At 38.9% G+C, this 24,738-nt stretch overlaps 1 protein-coding gene across 1 annotated transcript in view; it reads left to right on the top strand.

Annotated features, from left to right (window-relative positions):
* diaph3 (diaphanous-related formin 3) overlaps nt 1-24,738 on the top strand; it is a 433,509-nt gene that overhangs the window by 275,106 nt on the left and 133,665 nt on the right. The window contains exons 24-25 of the mRNA XM_036586844.1: nt 12,906-13,030; nt 21,035-21,199. Of these exons, the coding sequence (XP_036442737.1) occupies nt 12,906-13,030; nt 21,035-21,199 (290 nt within the window). The remainder of the gene's footprint in view (nt 1-12,905; nt 13,031-21,034; nt 21,200-24,738) is intronic.

Raw genomic sequence — 24,738 nt, 5'->3', positions numbered from 1 at the left:
TCTCAAGAGCATGACAAAAACTGGGGCACAACCTTAAAAAATTAAAATGACTAAAGCATGTAGGGGCGTAATGTTTTTCTTTTTTGTTGGATATACAAACGTTGATGCCGAGCAATTATAAACAAATCTGACTGATTTCATTGATTTTAGTAACATTTTTCATTTTAAGAGAGCAATTAGGACACCAGCTAGCCACTTTAAGAACTGCTGTGTCTGATCCAATTGTGCCTATGCAACACACACGCCAGCTCCATGTCTGTGACTGCAGATCTGAGGATGATCCACCACCCATATAGTACCTGCTCTGTGGTGGTCAGGAATGTCTTGTTTTAAAAATAAGCCATTGTATACATTTTAAATTCTATCACCAGTACACCTGATTTAACACAATACTAATTAGTCAAACCAGGTATGATGATAACTAGGAGCTACCAGCCACTATAAGATAAATAGCTTTTTAAATCTTATTTTCACAGGTCTCTGTAACTTTTTTATTGTACAGTACTGTATATTTTACATAATGCACTAATATTCTATATTGTACATAATGTATTGTTGCAATTTTATCTCATTACTGTAACGCATTGAACTGTTTGTGTGTTACATGACATTTAATTCTTTTGGTTCACAAGGAAAGCTTTAACATAAGGAGATTCAACAGGTACTAGTTGATACAAACAGTTGTTCAATCAAACAAAAAAATAAATATATCAATAAGATTCATTACAAATATTTATATGAGAAATATATGTTGACACATTGTGGTAAGGAGAATGGAGGGGAGGGGAAGTAGAATCATTTGGTGGATGTGGATGTCGGTATCTCCAGCCCCAAATGTGTTACGTGGATTTGAGTTTTATTCCATTCCGTCTTGCAATTTAAATTAAATTACACCGAATGTAAAGGCAATTACTTTCTCTAATGGACAATGTAATGTTAACTAAAATCAATTAAAAACAATATAAGTTAAAAGAGGACATCAGGAGCCTCTTTTAAATAGAAGATGTACATTGATAAATTACCTGTTTTTCTTAAAAGCCTAACACTGCAGGATGTGGTAGAGTTTTTATGATGATTAGTCCAAGCTTTGATTACTGAAAGTTCTGGAGAAGTCTTCTGATTCTTTCTCGCTTTGTTAAATGTGAAAGATAATGAAGAGGATGATTGGGCTGTTGCATCCCAGTAATCAATTTCACAGGCACATTCTCCCTCCAGTTTAGGAGATCTGGCAGTGAGTGGTGTGTGTGTGTGTGTGTGTGTGTGTGTGTGTGTGTGTATATATATATATATATATATATATATATATATATATATATATATATATATATATATATATATATATATATATATATATACACATATGATTTTTTTCTTCCTTTGCACCCTGTCCACTGAAGCCATCTGACTACACTTTAGGCCTGACTGGCAATGACCAGCAAGTAACCCAGTCCCCAAACCTAAAAGAATATAAGTGCTGTGAGAATGAGAAGTAGGAACTAGAGAGCACTAATAGAATTTTAATCTGTTTGCTAAATAATGTTAAATGATATGTAATGTTTTATTCAGTTTTACTGTTACAACAATGGGTTATTGTGTGCTATTAATAAACCATTAGTGAATGGTCGGACAGATTCCCCCATCTCTGATTCCCAGGGTGCAACGTGCCATGATGAAAATGTTAAGCTTTTTTTTTTCTTTGTCCCTCTCAAGTGTCTCAATGTTTCAAATGACTCCCCAAAGGCATCTGTAGCTGAATTCCAGTTCACTTTTGCTATAGTGAAGGAAGTCGAACTCATGAAGCACATGGGCTCAACTCACTTGGGCAGGTTTGGGTGTATCATGAATTCAGATTTATTACAAGAAAATATTGTGCTAAATATTTTCAGACATTGCCCAGGCCTACTAAACATCTAAATATTTCAAACATGGCCTGTTAGTCTCGAGCCTTTCCATTCATCCGGCCCAATTCTTGTCCGATTTCCTGAAACAGATCTATCAGAGTAGACTTGTGAAGCAAAACCTTTCTGTGGGACCCCTGGTGTAGCTTTCTTTCATGTGCTACTGTTCCTCTTTTCCCAGTTATGTAACTCTGTATCCAGATTAGCAGTTCTGGACATAAACATAAGATCAGGAAATACTGCAGAACCAATGAATGGTCAATACAGTCAAATGCCTTTAACCTACTGGGCAAAAAGGCAATAGCCATAGTGAGCTTACCTGTAGATGTCTCTGACACGGGCATTTATTGTACTTTGCTTTGCCAGATAGACACAGTAATTTTTACTTTATGCATGATCCCATCATGAGCTTCATTAGAACAGATCTATCAACAGCCTGAGAATGAAATTGGTCTTCTGTCACTTTTCTCACATGGGTTGGAAACTTAAGGAGCACAGTCTGTCTTCCACAGATTTGGTACAAAGCCTATTTAGTAGGATACGTTGACCAAACCTCTTTTATCTGCTTCCCTCTGTTAGAATATTCAGAGCTATCAAAGCCAGCACAACTAGACATACTAACACCTCTTTCCCCAGAACTCTGGTGCTCGTTAACCGCAGTGGACACCTTGCACTTCAGACTGAACCTTGCAGACCTCCCTTAATGTGGCCTGTAACACTATTGTTCACTTCCACGCTGTACAGTAACGTGTCTTCATACAAGATGTAATGGTCTTATCATTAAACACATAGATAAAGTAACTTAATATGAGACATTTCTCTTTGATTTGTTACATTGACTTCCATTACAAGCTAAGAATGATTTTTTTTTGTGTGAAGTTAACATTGATATATAAGGTTTTGATCTGACAGTGACGATATGTGTTTCCTCAGGCCCTGCGCAGTATACACATTCACATAGTCACCTCTTTTGGCTGCTTTCAGTTCAGCTGTTTTCTAGAGAGAGCATTTTTTCCTTTCTGATATCAATACTGAAACTTTGAATATCGGGATATAACAATATTTTTTCCAATAATTTCAAAAGTACTATGCTTTAAAATGAGCTTTTAGATGTAGCACTTCACTTAAGATGAACTTCTAAAAGTAGGCGGTCATGTTCAACCTACTCAAACTCTCTACTGTAGCACAGGAGGAAATACACCGTTTACAACATCGCATCACTCAGTGTGAGTGCTATTTCACACTACCTTTGTTTCCAAATTGGATCAGATTCATGGGCGTCGACTTACGCAGATTTTTTTTCGGTTTTGCTTTCTGTTAATTACCTCTTATTTTTCTTATTTTTCATTAGTTCTTCTTCATAAATGAAGTTAGTTTGTATTAAGATACAGTTACACAGAACGCAAATCAATCTTGCTGGATGAAAATGACTGGAAAGGTTGCAGGAACATGAAAAAGAAAGCGGCTAAGTTTGCTTCTTGCAAACCTTGGAAGGCTGATCCAGTATAAAAAGGCAAGCTTATGTTGTCTTATTTACAAAAGAAATGGAGGAAGTGCTGCTTAATCAGCATTAAGTTACCAAAAAAAAAAGTTAACTAGCTACCGTTAGCAGTTCACCTATATATTCCTATATATATTCCTTCCTAAACCTGGATGCATCAGGACCGACCATACTTTTGCTCTACCCAGGCGAAGAAGATAGTGAGACAACTGGCAAAAAAAAATCTGATATCAGTCGGACTTTAGTATGTGTGTATGTGTGTGTTAAAAGCCATGCTGGCTGCTTTTGAGAGAGAACCAGTGAGACCAGATGGAGCAGTTTACTATCAGTACATAAATGAGCAGTATATGGAAACTGGAAGACCTTTGTAAAGATGACCTCTCCTGTCTCTCCCCCTCTTTCCTTTTCTCCTCCATCCCAGCCCCTAGTCCACTCTCAGTCCCTCCCTTTACCTCTTCTTCTGCCTTCCCCTCCTCCTTTCCTTGCTCACTCCATCAGAGGGAGCTAGAGGTTGTGTATGAGGACACAGTCTCCCCTCTCTATTTTTCGTGTTTACCAAAACCCGGGTTTGCTTCTCCCACAGCTGCCATGCCAACAGAACATGGGATTAATCTCACCCTGTCCGGCCATTTTGTCTAATTCAGACATTGAAAATGCCAGTCTGTGTGCAGCAAGGTTGGTAACTAACTATAGAGAGAGAGAATGGAGGCAGTGTAATAAAATCTGGTTGTTAGTGAGGCTTTGTAGATGTTATTGTTTGAAGAGAGTAATGGATAAAGTGCATTCAGTGTTAATGCAGGGCTGCTTTTACAGGTCATGAATCCAAATATGTTACAGTTTTAAAACTGAAATGCTTTCTTTCCTTTATTGTGCACATACTACCTGTAGCACACACTCTGGTAAAGAGGTTTTAAAGTTATTAGTTACATAAACAGTTCATCACAAAATCCACGACTGGACACTGGACACTGGATTCAAGCCCTGTATTTGTAGACTTTTGCTCTTGTAGCTTCTTCATATTCCCAGACATGCAAGGTTTTCAGCTTGTAAAAAGGGCTGCTCGTATTTCCAGGTTTAAATACGCAGTGCAACAACATAAGTATCCACAGTATGGTAAAGACTGTTACAGTTATAGGTGCAAAGGCTTTTTGCATACGTAATGACATCAAAGGGACATTCACTACTGTTTTGCATTTTTTCTCACTTTCTCACATTTTTGCTCTGACTTATCAAGGCTGATGGGAAATACTGACCCCATGATTATGAGTGCTACTAAACATCTATGAAAAGCTTGTCTTGTTTTTGGTGCTAATATGGCTGCCATTGTTCCTCAGAGACACTGTTCCAACAAAATGGGAGCTTTTTTTTCCTCTGTATTTTGACTTTGTATGTCAAATTAATGATTTGTCTGTAAATAAATTGACTTACTCAGAGAGCAATAACACATTATTTCGACATAAAATATCAAGAAAATAGCTCATTAATTGAGATGAACATTCAAACTTTTGGCAAAAGTCAAAATATGCTGTCAGAAACCAAGAGAGAAAACTATTAGAAAGAAAGAAATTTTTCCTTCATACCTGGGAGAAAAAGGATTCCATATAAAAGGACATAAACATGGTTTGTATCATGCTGGACATATGTTAATCACAAAGTTGTGCCTGTGTCCTTTTCTGTGAAGGTTCTTAAACCGTTGTATAAACCGCTAAATTGGCTACCTTCATCAATGCAAATACTTAAGACAGTGAAAAAAATCAACAAAATCTAACTAATGCGGTTACTAAGGTGTTTTTGCATTGAAAAAAGACCTTGTTTCCCACCTCATAGGGTTATGCAACCAATGTCAGCATTAAGCCACTTAAATGTTGGCATGGTGACAGCGTTATTGGCAAAAATAAATGATCGGAGGAGGAGCTTTAGCAATGTAAGTTGTTTATTTAAGGTGGAAAAAGGCAAAACAAACAGCACGCTGATTAGGAGTTATAGTTAACAAGCAGCGTAGACCACACCATATGAACATAAAGTACCGCAGTATTTTCACCATAGAGATGTTGACTTACTTCAAAACTTTATATTAGTTAGAAGTATACTTTGAAGTATATTTGTATTATATTTTATTATTAGTGCTATTAGTGCCATTTTTCATAGTTTTGTGAAGTATATATTATTGAAGCACACATGTCCACAGTATTACTTAGTAGTATTACTTAATATTTGTCTGTTTCTTACGTATTGCAGTAGAAATATTTTGAGTGAGAATGAGGTCATTGAGCCTCATTCATTAATATCTTCCAAAGTTTTTTTTTTTTTTTAAATTTGTGCTTGAGAAAGGTCGTACGTCAGATTCATGACGTGTTCCTAAACCACTGAATTGTGCTCTTGAGTGTGCGTAGATTCTGTTTTTACCTAATAATCTCAAATAAGAAAGCACTGGTGAATGTCAGAATCTTTGTAAATCTAAGTGGGTTTTAAGAAGATATTTCTTCTTAAGAACGGCTGGTGAATCAGGCCCACTGTGAGCACTTGGACATTATACACTGAACAGATGCTTCAAGAGCTTACTTTCTTATACCCATCCAATGTCTACATTTCCACCAAGCATTGCTCACATGCATCCCCTTTCAGTGCTCCAGAGCACTGTGGTGGTAAAGTTCATCCTTTCTCTACTCTCTCTGCTCTCTTAGCAGCCTCTGTGCTCTCTCACCCTGCGGCCCTCGGCACACTGAGCTCAGTGGCTTAGAGCAGAAGGAGAAGATGCACCCTGAGGCTTCTTAGTGAGCTACTGCTTTTTTCCATTACAACCGCAGAGTCATGCTACTCTGCTATTTATATGTCCAGATCAGCTATAGTATAAACACATATAGTTTTGTCTGTGCTAATAGCACTGGCAGTGCTGATAAAATTCAGTGTCATGAGATTTTCCAATTGTATAATAGTATTAGATGATGTTTAAGTTAGCAATAATAAAGTTAAATGCTCCATGCTTCTTGATTATTGGTAACAAAAAAAACTATTAAAAACAATAAAGAATTCAGACCTTAGATATTTCCAAGGACTATGTTTATGATCTGTTTTATTCCAAGGCAAGTGAGATGAATAAGATAAACATCATTTATAGGGTACTTTCTACTGGGAGATGGCTGTCCCAAACCCAAACTCCTAAATTTCAATTTATGAAAAACAAATTAAATTCATTTTGTGCATTTTATTTTTAAAGATTTTTTGATGTTTGATTAAAAGATTTAGCTTCATCATGAGTTTATTTTTTAAATTAAAAACTACTGTGTCATTATCGGAACACAGAGTTTTTGTCCATAGGCGGAGCTTTATTTTAGCCACACCCCTGCATTTTAGAGCAGGAAGTGAGACTGCATCCCTGTCCCTCATGACCACATGGTGAGCACTTAGATTCCATTGTTTTAAAGTAAATGTGTCCCAAAGTCAGAACATCAGTGTGTACAGTTAAGAATTATCACAACCAAAACACATTTGGCCAAGTTTCCGAAGTGTTATGATTTTTTTGTTAGTGACAAAGTGGAATATTCAATCTTTTATTTTAAAAGCATAAACATATTTAAGGTATTGGGTCATTCAAAGCAAAAGGATCTTAGTCTAAAGTCCAAGCCAGTTAAAAGTCTGATATGAGTTTTCAACTCTAAACCGGTTCAGCAGAGTAATTCATACATCGATGTAGCCTATATCACCTGGCTCTGACAGCTGATGTAACAGTGTTTATGCTGAATTTTAAATTTTATTAACCTGGGTGTTGATATGGGTTGTTATATGGATTGAGTATAGATGAGTGTTTATCCTTAATGTAATGTTGTTAAGTATGTAAGTGGTTGCTCAGCCTATTCATATTTAGGCCGTTTCACTGTGCTGCAGTTCTTATAGGCTACTTTTCAGCTTGGTCACTGCTTTCCCGTTCTGGCAGAATTTTCACAAAATCACTTCTGTATCTGTGCTGCACTGTGTTTTCAGAACAGCTGGCTGTGTACTCCATGTTCAAACCCGTAAAAATAATATGCTAGTATTTCTGGCCAAAACCCTCTACAGGGAGTTAAAATCCCGAACGGATTGTTTGTTTTTAGCCATTTATAGCGGCTGTGTGGAATTACATGCGACATGCGAATGGACAGACAGATTTGTGTAAATAGTGTGCATTAATGACTTTATTCGGATTGTTTGCTATTTAGTGCTTATATCCTTAATTGCTTCTTACAGATAATGTTCTTGCACTTGCCAAACATTGTCTATGTTGCCAAAATGGGTTGGAATATACAGTGAAAGCGTATTTCCCCCCTTTCCTGATTTTCTCTATTACTTCATATTTGTTACAGTGAACGCTTTTAGATCTCTAAACAAAAACCTTATCAAAGACAAAACACATTTTTGAAATTATTTCACTTATTTAAAGAACAAATGTCCAACATGTGAATTACCCATTTGAAAAAGTAATTGCATCCTTTTATTGAATCTTAGCAGCAATATCTGCATCCAGCATATCCAGCCATTTCCTATCAGCCTTTCACATTGTGGTGGAGAAATTTGAGCCCTTTCTTCATTGCATAACTGCTGTATTAAAAATATACTTGCTGGTGTTCAAGCATGAACTGCTCGTTTGAGACCCTGCTAAAGAATCCCAAAGGATTGGGTCAGATTCAGCACCACTCACATTTATGTTGTTTCTTTTAATCTTCTCAGATGCGTTTTTTTCTGTTTTGGATCATTGTCTTGCTGCATAACCCAAATATATTTCAACTTCACCTCATGAACAGATAAACAAACTCTCCATAAAAATATCTGATACAGAAAATAATTCATGGTTCCCTAAATGATAGCAAAGTCACAAGGCAGCAAAACATCCCCACACCTTCATACTACCAGCTTCATGCTTCACTGTAGGTAAGATATTCCTATGAACTGTGCTTTTTTGCAAATGTGGGATGAGCATTGATGTTTGTTTAGCAGTGTTTTCTGCTTTGTTACTCTTCCATGAATGCCACTTTGTTTGTAGATAATGGCTCTTACTGTGGTTTGATGATGTCCGAGAATCTTAGAAATCATTTTGTAACCTTTTCCAGACTGATATCCTTTGGATTTCTTTTGACCGTGGCCTGTTGTGCTTTGTGGTGATGACATCACTCTAAAAACTTCAGTATGAGTGAGGTTTGCATTCAACAAGCCAGGCTGCATTCATGCCTGGCTGTGTTCAATCAGCTGAATTTCATTATCAGTTAAATCTACCAAAAACAGTAACTAAGGGAGCAATCACTATTTCACTTGGGTGTTTTGCATGTGACAAATTACAGTAATGAAGAAAATCAGGAACAAGGCAAATACTTTTTTACCACACTACAAAATGTGTAGGTCAATCAAACTGTGTATAGTTTAGATACAATTTAATAAAACAAACATTTGTTAATCTGTGTGTTATTGGTTTACTCTGTTTTACAACCTAATCTGTATTTTATGATATATTCATAGTTTAATTTCTTCAGACATCACTTAGTGATGTACAGGACTGTGTAGAAGTCAGAGACCACCTATAATTTATTTCCGTTCTGGGCAAAACAGCCATTTTTTTTAAATCAAAAAAGAAATTATTTAGCAGAAAATTACTCAAAAGCCTAAATATAATATATTTTTTTCAGTATTTAGTCTGTCCACCTTTTGCCTTTATTAAAGCTTCCATTCTTTTCGAAAGGCTTGCTTTCAGTTTCTCAGAAATCTGCAGGGATATTTTTCCACACCTCCAAAGTTCAGTCTTAGAAGTTGGTTTCATTCGCTACTTCTCACAATTTAAGTTATCCCTCCATTCGTTGAGGTTAAGGTGTGGACACCAGCGGCTTCTTTGTTGGATTTGCAAATTGTCTTCTTGTCTGTTTCCCTTTCTCAGTAATGGCTTCTTGATAGCTACACATCCTGTCACACTCATGGTGTTGTCTTCTCACAGTGGAAGAATTCACAGAAACACCTGTGTGGTATTTTTCAGATCTCTCTCCTATCATTCAAAGATGAAAGCTTTAAGTACTGTTGATCTGATGGTTACAGTTTCGGTGGTCTACCAGGTCTTGCACGATTGTATCATTTTTTTTCTCTGTATCTTTTAAAAAGTTTTTGAACTTTGAACTTCTGGAAATTCTTATTTTTTCACTTTTCTCTTGACTTTCCCCTTCTCATGCAACTGCAGCATCTTATATCTAATGTCTGTCTCCAGAAAAAGGAATACCTGTTCTTAATGGTTGTTTTGACTGTAAATTACATAAACAAAGGGTGATCTCTGACTTCCATGCAGTGCTATGCATGTGCTGAGTTTTATTTTCCGCATTATGTATGTGTTGGAGTGAGTGTAAGGTGTTGAAATGGTGCTGCTGTTGTGCTGTACTTAATTAGAGCAGCTGTTGCACACATGGCTCCTGCGAGCTGAAAATCTATAACACCTAGCGGAACAGCACACACATGCACGTGTTATCTTCACTCTTCTGTTTATTTCCAGTAATCAGTGATCCAGGGTAAGCGGCAGCATATTCAGAAATGTGCATCACAGCTAAAGTTTGTGTTTGCAAATAGGGGTGACTGGTACTGAGGCGTAGTGCTGCTTTGTTGTTTTGTTTTTTTTTTGTCCCCCCTCCTCTTTACTGTGGCTAACAGTACCGGCCTAGCACAATATGGCGTCCTCTTTTTTAAATTGTTTTCTTTTCTTTCTCTCTCTCTCGCTCTCTTAAATGGTAGGTGTAAATACTGTTATTTGCTCAGTGGTACTATGATGAGGTAATTATATGATTTTAATAGGCAGTTCAGCTTTGATTAAGAAGCTGAAGGTACTGGGTAGAAAACAGAACCTAAATGCTTTTGCAATCCAGTTATGGATGCAGCAGGAACGTACACTGATACTCCACGGTGAGGAAGCCTGGTGGGATAGAGTTTCGTTTGCTTATCCTCTGCTTAGCTGGATGTAATGAATTATTTTTCATACTGCATTGTGTGCATGTTAAGCTACCTAAAGAGCTAAGCAGCTTAGCGCTTTTTTGCTTTCATTTTCTTTCTTAATCTGTTTAATTTGAGGTTCTCAGTATGGGCAGGATTCACTAGGCCATGTAGTAAGGTGTCACGCTGTCCTTGCTTCACCCTTTCTTTGCGAATTTGTTGCTTGACCCACTCGTGCACATATGCATATGTACATGAGAAAACTGTAATATGGTTTTAATTTTGAACTCTCACCCACATATGTAAATATTGTAGCTGCCAGTCAAAACCTTATAACTTAAGATCACCATTTTAGAGATACCAGCTTTTGTTTTGACTGACAGTATATAAGACTGGGTTGACGTGTGTATTTGTTTGTTTGTTTTTTGGAGAATGGAGATGCCTTTTTCTGTTGTTTTCAATGGAACAATGTTTTGTTCACTATTTAATGTCCCCTGTGTGGCTGTCCCCCTTAGGTATGAGTTTTGTCTTAACAGTTGTACACAAATTAGTGCAGATAATGTAATGTATAAACAGTGCAAGCCATGCTAGTCTCTTCTATCTGAAGTAGTCCACTTTGTTTTAGAGGACATAACCTTAGGCCTGTAGTTCAGGGTTGGCCTTAGCCTAACATGGACACCAGATCAGTTGTAGTGATAGTGTTTTCTCTTGTACCGCCTGAGAAGCGGCATAAATCAGCCAGCTGCATCAGACGACACTGTAGACTCAGGCCTTGTGCACGAAACAAGCTCTGAACCAGCAGATACTGAAGCGTAAATGACTATAATATTTTTCAAATTCCAGCACTGTCTCATGATAAGATGCTTCAGTGTATGGGACGCACGTATGAGGCCAATGACTTAAGAAATTTGATGAAGCTGAAGTCGACGTCATATTCGAATTTCACACTGCACCTTAATTTGCCTAGCAGTTACATCTAGCCACCTGTGCAGTTGCCAGAATGTACCTGCTGCTTCATTTAAGGTAAGGTGGAAAATTTGAACAAAAAGATGACAAATAATTCAGAGAGATTACATTATTTAGTGCCATTTTTGCTGGGACTGCTGACCTGTAGAATGCATTGTTGACATAGGTGTGTTGTCTGTATATTGTTAGTTTTGGTTTTACTCTTTTCCACAAGAAAAATGTATTTCATATTTACACTGGTTGTTAAAAATGTTTTTTTTTAGTAAAAAGACATCCCAGAAAAATAAATGCAAAATTACAAAAAACAGGTTTAATAATGCATCTGAAATTTGAATATGGACCCTCACAGAGCAGGTACTATTTGAGTGGTGGATCATTCTCAGCACTGCAGTAACACTGATGTGGTGGTGATGTGTTAGTGTGTGTTGTACTGGTACAAGTGGATCAGACACAGCAGTGCTGCTGGAGTTTTTAAACACTGTGTCCCCTCACTGTCCACTCTATTAGACACTTCTACCTTGTAAGTCCACCTTGTAGATGTAAAGTCAGAGACGATAGCTCATCTGCTGCTGCACAGTTTGTGTTGGTCATCCTCTAGTCCTTCATCAGTGATCACAGGACACTGCCCACAGGACGATGTTGGCTGGATACTTTTGGTTGGTGGACTATTCTCAGTCCAGCAGTGACACTGAGGTGTTTAAAAACTCCAGCAGCACTGCTGTGTCTGATCCACTCAGACCAGCGCAACACACACTGACATAACTACCCATACTTTACTAGTATTTGTGAGTAAGTTTGTATATTATACTTTGCTGTTCCGAAACACAAGTGGCTTAACATGAACACATTGCCAGGAACTCATTGTGAAAGACATGATTGAGAAGCAACTGTAGCATTATCGCTAACTGTGCTAACCGCTCTACCTGAAACAGTGGAAATATATTTCTCTGACCAACTAACATGTTGCCACATCATCCAATGAGGAGGAAATACCTTGTGTAGAAGACAACGAGTCCTCATCAGCATCTGGTGTTGTACCAGTTAGGTATAGATTTAGCTCAGATCTGAAAAGTCAGCTTCTGTTCCTCCATTACTACCAGTTTCCCTCAGCTTTTTTTTTTTAACCAAAAAACATGTTTTCAAATGTATTCCTTTGCTTGCTTCTACATTTTGGTTCTATTGAGGGTAAGCCTCTAGCCTTATGTTGCAGTTATGATGCTATTGTTGCTTAGAAACAGTTAAGACGCACAGCCACAAGCAACCTGAACCTGTAATAAAAAAAAGACTTTGCAGTGTACCTCATGTTTTTCTGCCTTTAGATAAAACTCAGTGTGACCCCAATGTTTAGGCCACCCTACTTTAAAGACCCATTACTCAGTCAGTCCAGTCAAATAATGTAGCAGGTACAGTAAGTGTAAGTGGGTCATTTGTGCTAGCAATACAAAAATTATATAATATTATTAAATTATTAAATTATAATACAAGTATGTGGAATTCATTTTCATAAAAGGTTTTTTCAGAAAAATTTTTAGCTTTCTTCTCACCAAGGAACTATGCTAGATATGTCAGTTGCTGCAGTCTAATAAAAACATATCTCTCTGTGTGTGTAGTATCAGCGGAGAACCTGGAGAAGACTCTGAGGCAGATGGAGAAGCAGCTGCTGCAGCTGGAGAAAGATCTGGACACCTTCAGCTCCCCCATCGACCAGCAAGACCTGTTCCACAGCAAGATGGCTATATCCTTTACCCTGTACACACACTCTCTGCTCTCTCTCAGAAGAGAACTCTTCTGTTCTTGTTCCAAAAACGTGTTCCAAAAATTGTTCCCTGCACTAACAATATATACTTACACTCTGTTTTGAGAACTGCTCCACACGCGCACACACACACACTTGCGTACATTGCAACACACTCACTCACACTGTCAAATCAGAGCGCAGATCAGTGTGTAAGACAGCTAGTGTGTGCATTTTAATTATTCACTACGAGTGTCAGCAGGCCACGCTTCAGGCTTCAGGCAGGTGTCTGTTCAATAATGGAGTTTCACTCTGCATTTCCACCCTCCATCCATCCACAGCTGTCTGTCTGTCGGCCTGCCTGTCTCTTCATTCTCTCTGTTCTGACTGCTGTCCTGCTCCAGCACTTTTGGTTTCTTCTGTCCTGAAGTTTAAAGACTTTTGGCAACACAATGTGTATATATCTTTTTTTTCTTTCTTTTTTTTTTTTTATAGTTTGTTTTTGTGTAATGTAGTCATACCACTACTACTATTACTACTACTACTCCTGCTAATAATAATAATAATAATAATAATAACAATGATACACGGATCAGGCATCCTTGTTTCTGCGCTCATTGTCCTTTTTATCAGCTTCACTTACTATATAGGTGCACTTTGTAATTCTACAATTACAGACTGTAGTCCATCTGTTTCTCTGCATACTTTGTTAGCCCCCTTTTACCCTGTTCTTCAGTGGTCCACTCGTACCAGCGGTCTGACCAGTGGTCTGATCCACTCGTACCAGCACAACACACAACACACCACCACCACATCAGTGTTACTGCAGTGCTGAGAATGATTCACCACCCAAATAGGACTTGCTCTGTGAGGGTCCATGGGGGTCCTGACCACTGAAGAACAGGGTAGCTAACAAATTATACAGTATCAAAACTCTAACTCTGATGCTGAATATATCCAGACAATAGTGTAGTATTTGAGAGTTAGTGAATAGTCAGAACTATAGCCTCTGCTCTGCTTCACCCTGGCTCCTTCCCCCTCCCCTCCTCTTTGACCTGAACTGGACTGCAGGCTGTCTGGGGAGGTCATTATCCTACTGGCCAAGGGTACACTGCATGGTCTCTCTGAGTGCGTGTATGTGTGTATGATTGATGTGCTGATGGTGTTTCCCTGTTGCAGTGTTGATGCCCTTAGAGCTTGCATTCTCCTTTCTCTTCTCTTCCTCTCTTGCTTGAACTTTTGCTTGTTCTTCTGTCTCTTTCTTTCTCTTCTCTGTTGTTGTCACACTACCTTGCTCTCATCCATTCTGTCTTCCACAATTGTGGCCTCACTAAAAAAGGCAAAAGAAAGGACTTAAAAGAGAGGTGGTCTTAACACCCTTCGTCTCACTTGAGAGGATGACCTCACAGTAAAATTAGACCTTTTTTTTCTTTCTCTCCTGTAGAACATTCATTTTCACATTTTAGTATCTCATCTCAGTCTCATTTGGAGTAGTTTTAAAACTAATGTGTGTGTCAATCGCAGTTCCACTAGCTGTCCAACTCGTGCCTCAACCCATTACTGAACAGATCAGCACTCTATCCTGACAGACTGTGTGCGCGTACATCTGTATGCATCTAAGGCTGCCTACAGATCATAAGCATTCTGTGATTTACTTACAGCAAGGTTAGACCAGTGCTATGTCATCTTTCTTTCTGGAGATCAAGTGGCTAAGAGTTAAAAAAAAAAAGTTAAAAAATTCATAAATTCATGTGTGCAATATATTCACAGAGTTGGGAATGTTGACCTGTATTTAAACAAAAACAGTACAAATATATTTAATGTGCTATCTTTATCATTATCAACTTCATAGTTTTTTGTAAAAACAAAAAGTTGGAATATTTAAAAAAGATCTTAAACAGGTGTTCAATCATGTCTGAGTAAAAAGGGACATGTCCAGGAAAGGCCTAGTCCTATATAAGCAAGAATGGCTTGAGGTTTGCCACTTTGGGAAAAAAACAGCTGAGTCCCAATTCAGGGGCTGCATCCTTCGAAGGACGCGGTGTACGAAGGCATGTCCATCGAAGGCTGCGTAGACCCGTGAAGGCTGAACTGAAATGAGACAGTCTGCCCTACGGCAGATTTCCTGTTTGTGTCACAGTCATGCTTCTGTCAAGTTCTTTTAAAGTTCTTTAAAGATGGAGCCAGATTTTAGTTGATTTTAGTTTTTTATTTTTTCGTTTATTAGAGCTGGAGATGCATCTCTGTGTCTGCTCCTTGCTCCTACATTTTGTTGAGACCACTTTTTAACATTTGTATCTTTCACTATTCGACTCAGTTTAAACCCAATACTTTCATGTTCTCGAATCCTCATCAGCACGCAGTGAACCTCGGGATATGTTGGCTGGCGAATGATCCACCCGTTGGATCCTTCATTGCCATGGAAAAGAAGGACACATTTGTCAGTTGCATATGAAGGAGTCTTTGAAATGGGACAGCCTAGTCACGCCGCTGTGACGCAATCGGCCTTCAAATGCGGCCTCTGAAGGATGCAGCCCCTGAATTGGGACACAGCTAATGTGTCAACCAAAATAAACAATGTTCCTCAATGAGCGATTGCAATAATTTTTGGTATTTCACCCTACTTAGTACACAATGCAGGGTTTCCAATTAGAAAACAGCTCATTTATATAAACCAAAGTTACAGTAACAAAAAAAAAACCTGTTCAATTCTAAGGGATAAACAGAGGTTGGAAAATGGTTATGTAAGAACATAGTAGATGAAAATTAAGATACAAAGAAATCTGAAGGAAGCCACCAAGTCCAGTAGGTGCTCTGCCTTGCTTTTAGTTCAGTCTCTCACTGACCTGAGATCTCATTTTGACCTGCTGGTGGAGTACATGTATTTCAGATATGAACTGGAATGTAGCTGGATAAAGGCTACATGAGGTGCGTGTGGTGAGTGTCTTGTATTGCGATGAGAAAAGATGCACATCTTGTCAGTTTGTGAGTGAGTGAGTGAGTGGGTGAGAGAGGCGTGTGTGCTTTGAGCAGAGCTTGGCAGGTGGTGAGTGTTCTGGGCTGAGTGTGTGGGTGTGTTTGAGTGTCAGTGTCAGAGCCGGGGTGATATAAGCATTGCTCCTCAGGTTTTCAGGGTAGGAATGTGTAAGTTTTAGTGTGCAAAGATGTGCTGGGGTGAAACGGTCAGTATGTGTGGCTCTAGAAAAGGGCAGTATGTGTCGTAAACGTGTGCTTGATGAGCGGTCACTATTTATAAACCCCACTAATGAGCAGAGAATGGCTGCTGCTGACAGGTCACTTGCTCCTCTTTCCTTCTCCTGCCTTCTATTTTCAGAGATATTCCCCTTATACACAGGCTATGTCCAAAACAATGATCCTATTCACCATGTAGTGCATTATTTTGGGAGTCTGCCATTTTGTAGCAGTGTCTAAAAACATAGTGGAGAACATCCAGTGAGGTGTTCAGCCCTATTTGAGTGGGATTAGTTTTACATGTAGTGGGCACATACATAAAAACTATAACGTTGCTATACTTGTATAGCAATAGATGTTTTCATGATATGCAATATAGTATATTTATGTAGTATGCTTACTTTTGTTTTACGTTTGAAGTAGGAGCAGATACATTGCGCCAGCAAAACGGTAGTGCCATATTTTTAAAAACTGCTGTTCCTACAGCCATTTAAACATGGTCAGTTATGCTTTTAGTTATGATGTTATGATATAAATGGGATTTGAACTCACAAACAAGATGAAACAGGGTGAAACCTTAAACCTGGCATGCGCAATTTGTATCCTGATTTTGCACCAGTTTGCACCTCCTGAAAAATTTTCACAATCAGAAGCGAATTTTGCAGTTCGGGGTTTGATCAGAAGTGATTCCAAACCAGAATAAGGTGGCCTTTCTCAAGAACAAATGTAAGAAAAAACTTGGGAAAGTATTGAATGATGACCATTTTATTGTAGAACCTATATTCAGGCCCCCCCCTCACCTACCATGGGTGTACTAGGAGTCATTTATACTTGTAAAGAGTTATGATTTCTTTGATATTAACAAATGTTTTTACTACCAATCAGTCAACTTATCTGTATATGCTGTTGAATTGCATACATCCTCTGTCCACTGAAAGCTACGATTTGACTGAGGTAACAATTAAAAAAATGTAAAAAATTGCTGCTGCTGTAAATAAACTGAGAAACATTTGTGTGCATTCAAAACATTTAGAGCTAGAAGATTTCAAGAGGGATTTAAAGTTTGGACTTTTGAACAGCATTGTATCCATACTGAAACTCTTTCCGAGGACACTCGACAGAAACAGAAAACCCAAGCTAAGGCTGCCTGTAACTGAGCCAACACTGCTTTAGCTGCTGAAAAGTTTAAAAAATGATTGTCTCTGAAGTGGCTTTGATGGCAAAAAAGCTGTTTTCTCTAACACATGGTGCAGCACCTTCTGACACTAAAAACACAACTGTTCCCCTTTATCAGTCTGAGTTAGCATAATTGACTGTGTTGCATTAGCTTACTTGTTTGCTTGCTTAAATGTAAGTGAGAAAGAGAGAGAGGGAGTGAGAGAGATAAAGAAAGAGACCCGGCTGTGCAGACTACAGGTCTATATGTGGCACTGACGTTTTTCACAAGGTTTGGCTGGTGTGGTGGCCGAGTCAAACAGACTAGCACTCGATTCACCCTGCAGCCAGCACATACACTCACACCCACGAGATCCACGCACAGCATGCTATCACCAACACCCACACACCCTCTTAAACACTTAGCTGCAGCATCTCACATACACTCACATCCAAACACACAGTAAGTTTTATGTTGTGATGAGATGTGAGAGAGAGGGTTGTGCAAGGCCATAGCACCAAACAGGATTACTATTTAAGACAACATCAAAGTCGGGGGATATTAGCAGTGACACTTAAAGAAAAAAAAAAAAAAAAACTCAATCTTTTCACAGGCAGTCCTGACCTCACAGCTAGGATTAGACCCAGTCTCTCTCACTTTCATGTTAGAGTAAGAGGGGAAGAGAGAGTTTGAAAGAGAGGGTAAAAAAAGGTGTTTGGAAATATATCTAACAGTACATATCAAAGATTTAGATAACTTATGATGGTTGTTTTATTTACAGACTTACAGCATCATACAAGCTTTCATGAGTAATATTTTCGACTGCAAGAGTTTTGACTAGGCTTCCCTCATACTTTATTTGCTTTATTGTTTAACTTTGTAAAGTGCCAACACTGTGAAATGTCTGCGGTGATTGCTGTGACAGCACGTATAAGAAAATCTCATAGCAAGATTGCGCGTGCACATACACACATAGTCTTTTACATTATTACAAAGCGCCTCTTTAAGTGGATCAGATGCAACAGTTTGTCAATATTGCATATGACTTAAGGCGTGAGTGGTTTATATGCAAAGCTGAAGCGCACTAATTGTAGGCAGTTTAATAACTCTGATGTATGATCTACTGAATACTAAGGGGATACACATTTATCAGTGCGCTAGTGTGTGCATGCAGGTGTGTCCTTAGTGCAGGGCAGATTGGAAGTGCTTAAAGTTCACTCCTCTGCCTCTCTGTGCTCTGACCAGCACCCCAGAGTGAACCACACCCAAAATATGTATACTTGTGCAAAAGTCAGAGACTATACTTCATTTATTTCCTGTCTAAACAGCCATTAAGTACAAATTGTTAATTATTCAGGATATTGCTGAAGAGAAGCAATAAGATAAGTGGGGAAAAAAACAGGAGTTAAAAAAAACTGGAGTTAAAAAAAAATGATTAAAAGGTACAAAGAAAGTGGGACTCCCAACAATCGTGCAAGACCTGGTTGACCACCAAAACTGTCGGCAGATAAACAGTACTTAAAGCTTTCTTCTTTGAGCCATAGGAGAGAATAAACCTCCACTCTTGCTTTAAATATGAAAAAATCCAAAGATATTTCTATCTATCCTTCCACTGTGAGAAGACAACTCAGCACTACGAGCCTGAATGGATGTGTAGCCATTACTGAAAAAGGAAATAGACAAATAAGAAGCAAATTAAATTTGCAAATCAAAGAAAGAAGCTGCTTGTGATCTCAAAACAATCGACTGACCACCCCAGACCACCTCAGCATCCTTGAATATGGGGATTACTTACAGAAAATGCAACCAACTTCTAAGACTGAACCTTAAAGGTGTGGAAAAATGTCTCTGTAGATTTCTTTGAAAAACTGAAAGCAAGTCCCCTGAAAAGAATTTAAGCTGTAATAAAGGTGTTACTGAAGAATGTTATCATATATTTATTTGTTAAGGATTCTGTGTAGTTTTCTGTTGAATTTGTTTTCTACTCTTCTTTTCTCTGACAAAATGAATAACTTGTTCTTAAAGGCCGTTACCTGGAACTTGAATGAAGGGTGGTCTCTGACTTTTGAGCCGTACTGTAGTTTTTAGAAGCTCCCCAAGACTAATCATTCATCATTCTTGTATTTTTTTAAACTAAAGATTATCCTCTTTCCCCTCAAACTTGTTTTAGGTTATCATCACCCCCCCAACCTTATTGTAGGTCATCATTCTCACCAAAATTTAATTATTTATCTATTTTATCTATTTATTTATTCATTTTTTAAACTGTAGTCTTTAAAACACATTGTAAATGTAAAAGGTAAATGTTGACCAAAATGTTTGTTCTATGTCTAGTATGTCATCTGGTGTGTTTGCATTGTAGTACATATTGTATGCTGAAGATGCTGACATTACACAGCTCTATTCTTGTGCACTTGATTGAGCTTCATGCTCAATTTCATATTTGTTCTTTCATTCTACTCTCTTTCATAACTGTACATCCTTTAGACGTAGGGCAAAGCTAATCGGAAATATACATTTTGTTCCCTGACATTTCTTCTGCCATTGAGTCAGGCAAAGATTTTTTTCCCTCCCTGTGTGTCTTTTCTGTTTTATCTCTTTTTTCCCCCCACTGGCCATTGATTTCTCTCCCTCTGTCCCTTTATGTGGATGGCTACCTATTCGCTCGCTATTGTGAGAGGGGAAACTTTGATCTTCTTCAAAGATTTTTTTTTCTCCCTCCTCTCTTCCCAAGCCAAGGCTGTGTTTTCATCACACTCTTTTGGAGTTAATAAACCTCTGAGAGCGTGTGTGCGTGTGTGTGTGCGTGTGTGTGTGCGTGTGTGTGTGCGTGTGTGTGTGTGTGTGTGCATGTGTGTGTCTCTGCATGAGGTCAATTGCCTTTCAAACTCGTCTAATAGTGCTTAATAAGTGATCTAAGTGGCTGTGGAGCTGTGAAATGTAGCGGGCTAAAAGGAACATTGCTATAAATGAATACAGCATGTTAGCAATGTGTTAAGTGAAGCTTTACCACTTGGTGTAATTTATGTCCACATAAAGTTGTCTTGGGTGATGAACACGCTTTCTGGCGAGTTTGCTTCAAACCCCGACCATTTCATTTGTAACGTCCTTAATTACGTTTGTGTTGAGAGAAATGCAAATGCGGCTCCCGTGTCCTGCACGTGGGCACAAACCTGGTATGAATTATGGCTTTCGCTGAAGGTCTCCTCATTCATACACAGGCATGTGCAGGCACACACAGGCTCATGTTCACGGTACAGGGTTTTAATTGGATTTAAAACTTTGCTAACACATTATGTCTGTATGAAAACAAGAGTTATTAGGGCCTCTTTTTTTGCTCTGCTTCTCAGTTTCAGAGAATTTGCATATCATCATAATATCATATAGTCGGCCAAATTGCTAACATGGAAGAACTGGTGGAACTGATGGCGTTCAATCTGTAGAGGTGCTAGTACATCAGATTATAATGATGAATTCCTGAGATATTTCATCTCCCAGGTAATTGCCATCACTCCTGCAATTCATAAAGAGTCGTTTATGAATTTTTCACTCTAGCATTCCATCACTAGTGCATTGCTGTTGGAGCAGTAATTTATGAAGCATTATCTTTTCACATGAACAAACGTACATTTAAATCCTTAACTGCAGTGCCTCACAGCTTCTCCATGCAGGCAAGGGAGCAGTACCAGAAGCTGGTCATCATGCATGGAAATATGGGCACGCTGTACCAGAACATGGTGGAGTACTTCGCCATCGATCCTAAGAAGACCTCAGTCGAGGAGCTGTTCACGGACCTCAGCAACTTCAGAGCCATGTTTGTGGTATGGGATCTAACTTCATGGTTTTGTTTGTGTGCTATGGTGTGGGGCTGACTTGCTGTTCTTTTATTTTCCCATGAGATGTCTGGGCCATTTCCAGTGTTCTCACTTAGTCTATTCCAGCAGAAACCCACTCACAAAAAGTACTTTCACAAGAAACGTGCAAGCCAAATAGAATACATCAGTGTTTACCAACTCTGTGTTCAATCTGTTTTCCTGCAGAGCTTATCTCCAACACAAATCTAACACACCTGAATCAGCTAATCATGTTTTGCAGGGTTGCAAGTCTTTTTAAATGTACGCTACCCATTTGAATGTTTGAGGACACTTTGCTTTCCTTCCAAGTTTGTAATTCTGAAATTCAATAACAACAGATGTTCTAACTAGGAACACCTTTTAATTTTAGTGCATTGGAGCTCAAGCTTTGTTTGTCATCACTTGGCCGCTAAGTATCGACAGCTAGGGAGCAAAATCAGCTAGTTTGACCACTTTAGGCTTGTTCTTTAATAGTTACATACAATAAACAAAAAAGACAAATAACTGTTAATCATTTATTTACATGCCCTTAATCATCAGCAAAAATTTCATGATCTTGACTGTTACATGAAAGTGTCTTTCTTTGTATGAAAAGTCGTTTTTCCTAAATAATGATTTGATGACAATTTTTACATATATTATGCCAAAGCAACAAAGAAACTTATTCGTATTAAAACATTTTGAAAAGTTGGCTGTCTCTGAAGTTTTGACATGTAGTTGGGAGACAGAAATAGGGTTGATGACCATTGGCTTGCAGTGGCTCCTACACTTGTTACCCAGTTTATTAGAAACATCTACCATTCCACTCTTACCCACTGTATGAGGTCCACCTACCTTATAGGTCCACTATGTAAATGTACAATTACAAACTGTTGAAAATGAGTAACACTAGTTGTGCATCAGCAGGTGGGCTGCAGTCTTGAACTGTGCATCAGCAAGGTTGAACTTTCTAATAAAGCATGTATGATCCGTCAACAGATGGGCAGTAGTTTTACCTGTTTACTAGAACCACATAACTGTCTGAAATGTACAATTTTTGTTTCAGCTGAATATTAACAGAACTGAACCAGACATAGACAGATGTCAGATGTCTTCATATTTGTCTGCTCCCTCAACAACAAACTGGAAATGTAATTGACTCCAAAACAGGGGATGAGGGACTGCTGCATTTTCATTTTCATTGAAATGTGACTGAAACATCCCTAACTAAGCCATTTAACTAAACGGGCTAACCTCAGGATATTTGGCACTGTTTGCACTGTTTGCATTACCTGCCTGTGTTTGTAACATACTGATAAACCTCATTTTATGAAGAATTTCAATCAGAACCAGTATATTAACCTATTATTATCACAAAGGAAACTCCGGTACCAACACGTGTGCCTTCTGCACAAGCTTCACACTGACCCAAACCAAAGGCAGTTTTCCCACTTTCTCCCCCTGGGCTGATGTGGCTGGAGTTTGTGTAATGAGCAGTATGTGCGCAGTGCAGAGATAATGCCACTAATTAGCAGCACGACAGCACTCTTCAGCGCTAGACTGACGGCTCAACACACAAACCACCAAAATGGATTTCACGCTCCCGCGCCTTTTTGTCTTTTATTCGCTACAACTGATGTGGTGTGTGCGTGCACATTTGTCTCTCTGAGTATGTCCCTGCGTGTGTGTCTGTCTCTGTAAGTGTGTGTGCGTACTTGCACGTGCGCTCTCACACACTGCTCTCATTCCAATTCTGCCTGTTACAGCGTAGTAATCTGACGAAAGAGGCGCAGGCTGTCTGCTTTATGAAATGCCATTTGAAATGCAAAGTTATTTTCCACTTGGCTGCGGCGATGATGAGACGAATCTCATTGCTTTTATTATTTTAAATGATTTCATGATGGAAATTCAGAAATTTGGGGAACAGGCCGACGACAGGCCTTCCATCAGATGCATGATAATGCACTCCTGCGGTGCACCACTGAAAGCGGTCCCCACTGAAGCCACTACTTTGCTCATCTGTGGTGCAATTGTAGCAGTGTTGCTACATCATAACTGTGTTATTTTGGGCTGAAGAGAGTCTTCACTTGTGGGGAACATGCAGGGCCTTCGAGGTCTTCAGTGCAGGCATAACGAGTCTATCATTTTTGGCTCATTTTTATTTAATATCAGACCCATCAAGATTTTGTCACCATTTTTTGTGATTTTGTGTTTTTATTTTTATTAAAATGAAGTACTTATAGTGTCCAGTAGTGCTGTGACTCAGAACTAATATGAACCCAGCAATCAGCACAATGCAAAATGCCCAGTGTCTATACTGCTATGAAAGGTTCAGTCAGAGCATATAGAGCAACTGCTTACAAAAAACACAGAAGACTGTTCACATATGCACGTGCTAAATGGAACTGACAAAATCATGGTGGTTGTGGGCAGTTTAGCTTAGATATCAAGCACTGCGACGTCGGGAGAATGTCTGAGACTGATGTAGCATAGAAGCTGCATGCTTGATTTTGAAAGCACTTCAGAGATTTACATGTTTAGTGCAATGTGATTGTTGTGTTTGATTCTGTTTGTCAGTGCAGTTTAGTTAAATTGTTGTGAAAGTTCCCATCATGTTACTCAAAATAATTATCTACTGCTTTGGAATTTGTAACTCGCACTTAGTGGTTAATACCTAGAACTTGGGGCCTTTAAAAGAAAGAATGGCAGAGTGCGGCAGTGTTTGTAGTGGCATTTGTCCCAATTGATTGCAATCGCCAGTGCTTTTGTATAACAATGATTATACCGTTGTTGTCACCTCATTGTTAGTTACATTGATAAATGATAAATCATAAAGACAACTCTTTACTGCAGATTGCAGTCTCTGAGAGCAGCCTGTCTCTTTGGCTTAGTTTCAGCAGTTTGAGCCTGTCATTTGGGAGGAGGCTATTTAGAAGGTCATCAAATTGGGTTTGCCCCCTGTGGGTCTGGCCAAACACACACAAACACACACACACACACACACACAGAGAGAGTGAAACACTCACACAACCCTTTTTCAGGCCAGTGAGCTTCCACCCCTCAGTAGCAGCTTGTTTAAATCAATGCTGAGGAGTGGCAGGGGACCAGCAGTCGGGCACATACTCTTCTCCACACACATACGCACAGATTCCTCTGTGCACTTGCACATTCCTGCACGCACACACACACATGCTCAATCATCCTCTCAGTGACACACACGCACACAGTGTTTTATTCTCTCAGTCTTTTCCAGTTTGGGCCTTTCTCCTGAGTGACACTGACAGGACGCCTGTGTTTGGATGAAGATTGTTTTTGGCCATCACTGCACCCATTCCGAGAAGTGCACACACTCACCACCTCCCCCTCCCTTTTCCCTTATTGGTCCGTTTTCCAGTTAAAGTAAAGGAGGCTGTGCAGCTGGAGATGAAACCTTGCATTACAAAGAGACAATTAGACATGTGATAATACATCACAATGCAATACATCACAGTGCTGAAATATTGGTAATAGCAACATTCATCCTAGAC

This window comes from Colossoma macropomum, unplaced genomic scaffold (assembly GCF_904425465.1).
Source record: "Colossoma macropomum unplaced genomic scaffold, Colossoma_macropomum, whole genome shotgun sequence".
Classification (NCBI taxonomy): domain Eukaryota; kingdom Metazoa; phylum Chordata; class Actinopteri; order Characiformes; family Serrasalmidae; genus Colossoma; species Colossoma macropomum.
The sequence above is the reverse complement of the archived record's forward strand: the minus strand, read 5'-3'. Positions and strand labels throughout refer to the sequence as shown.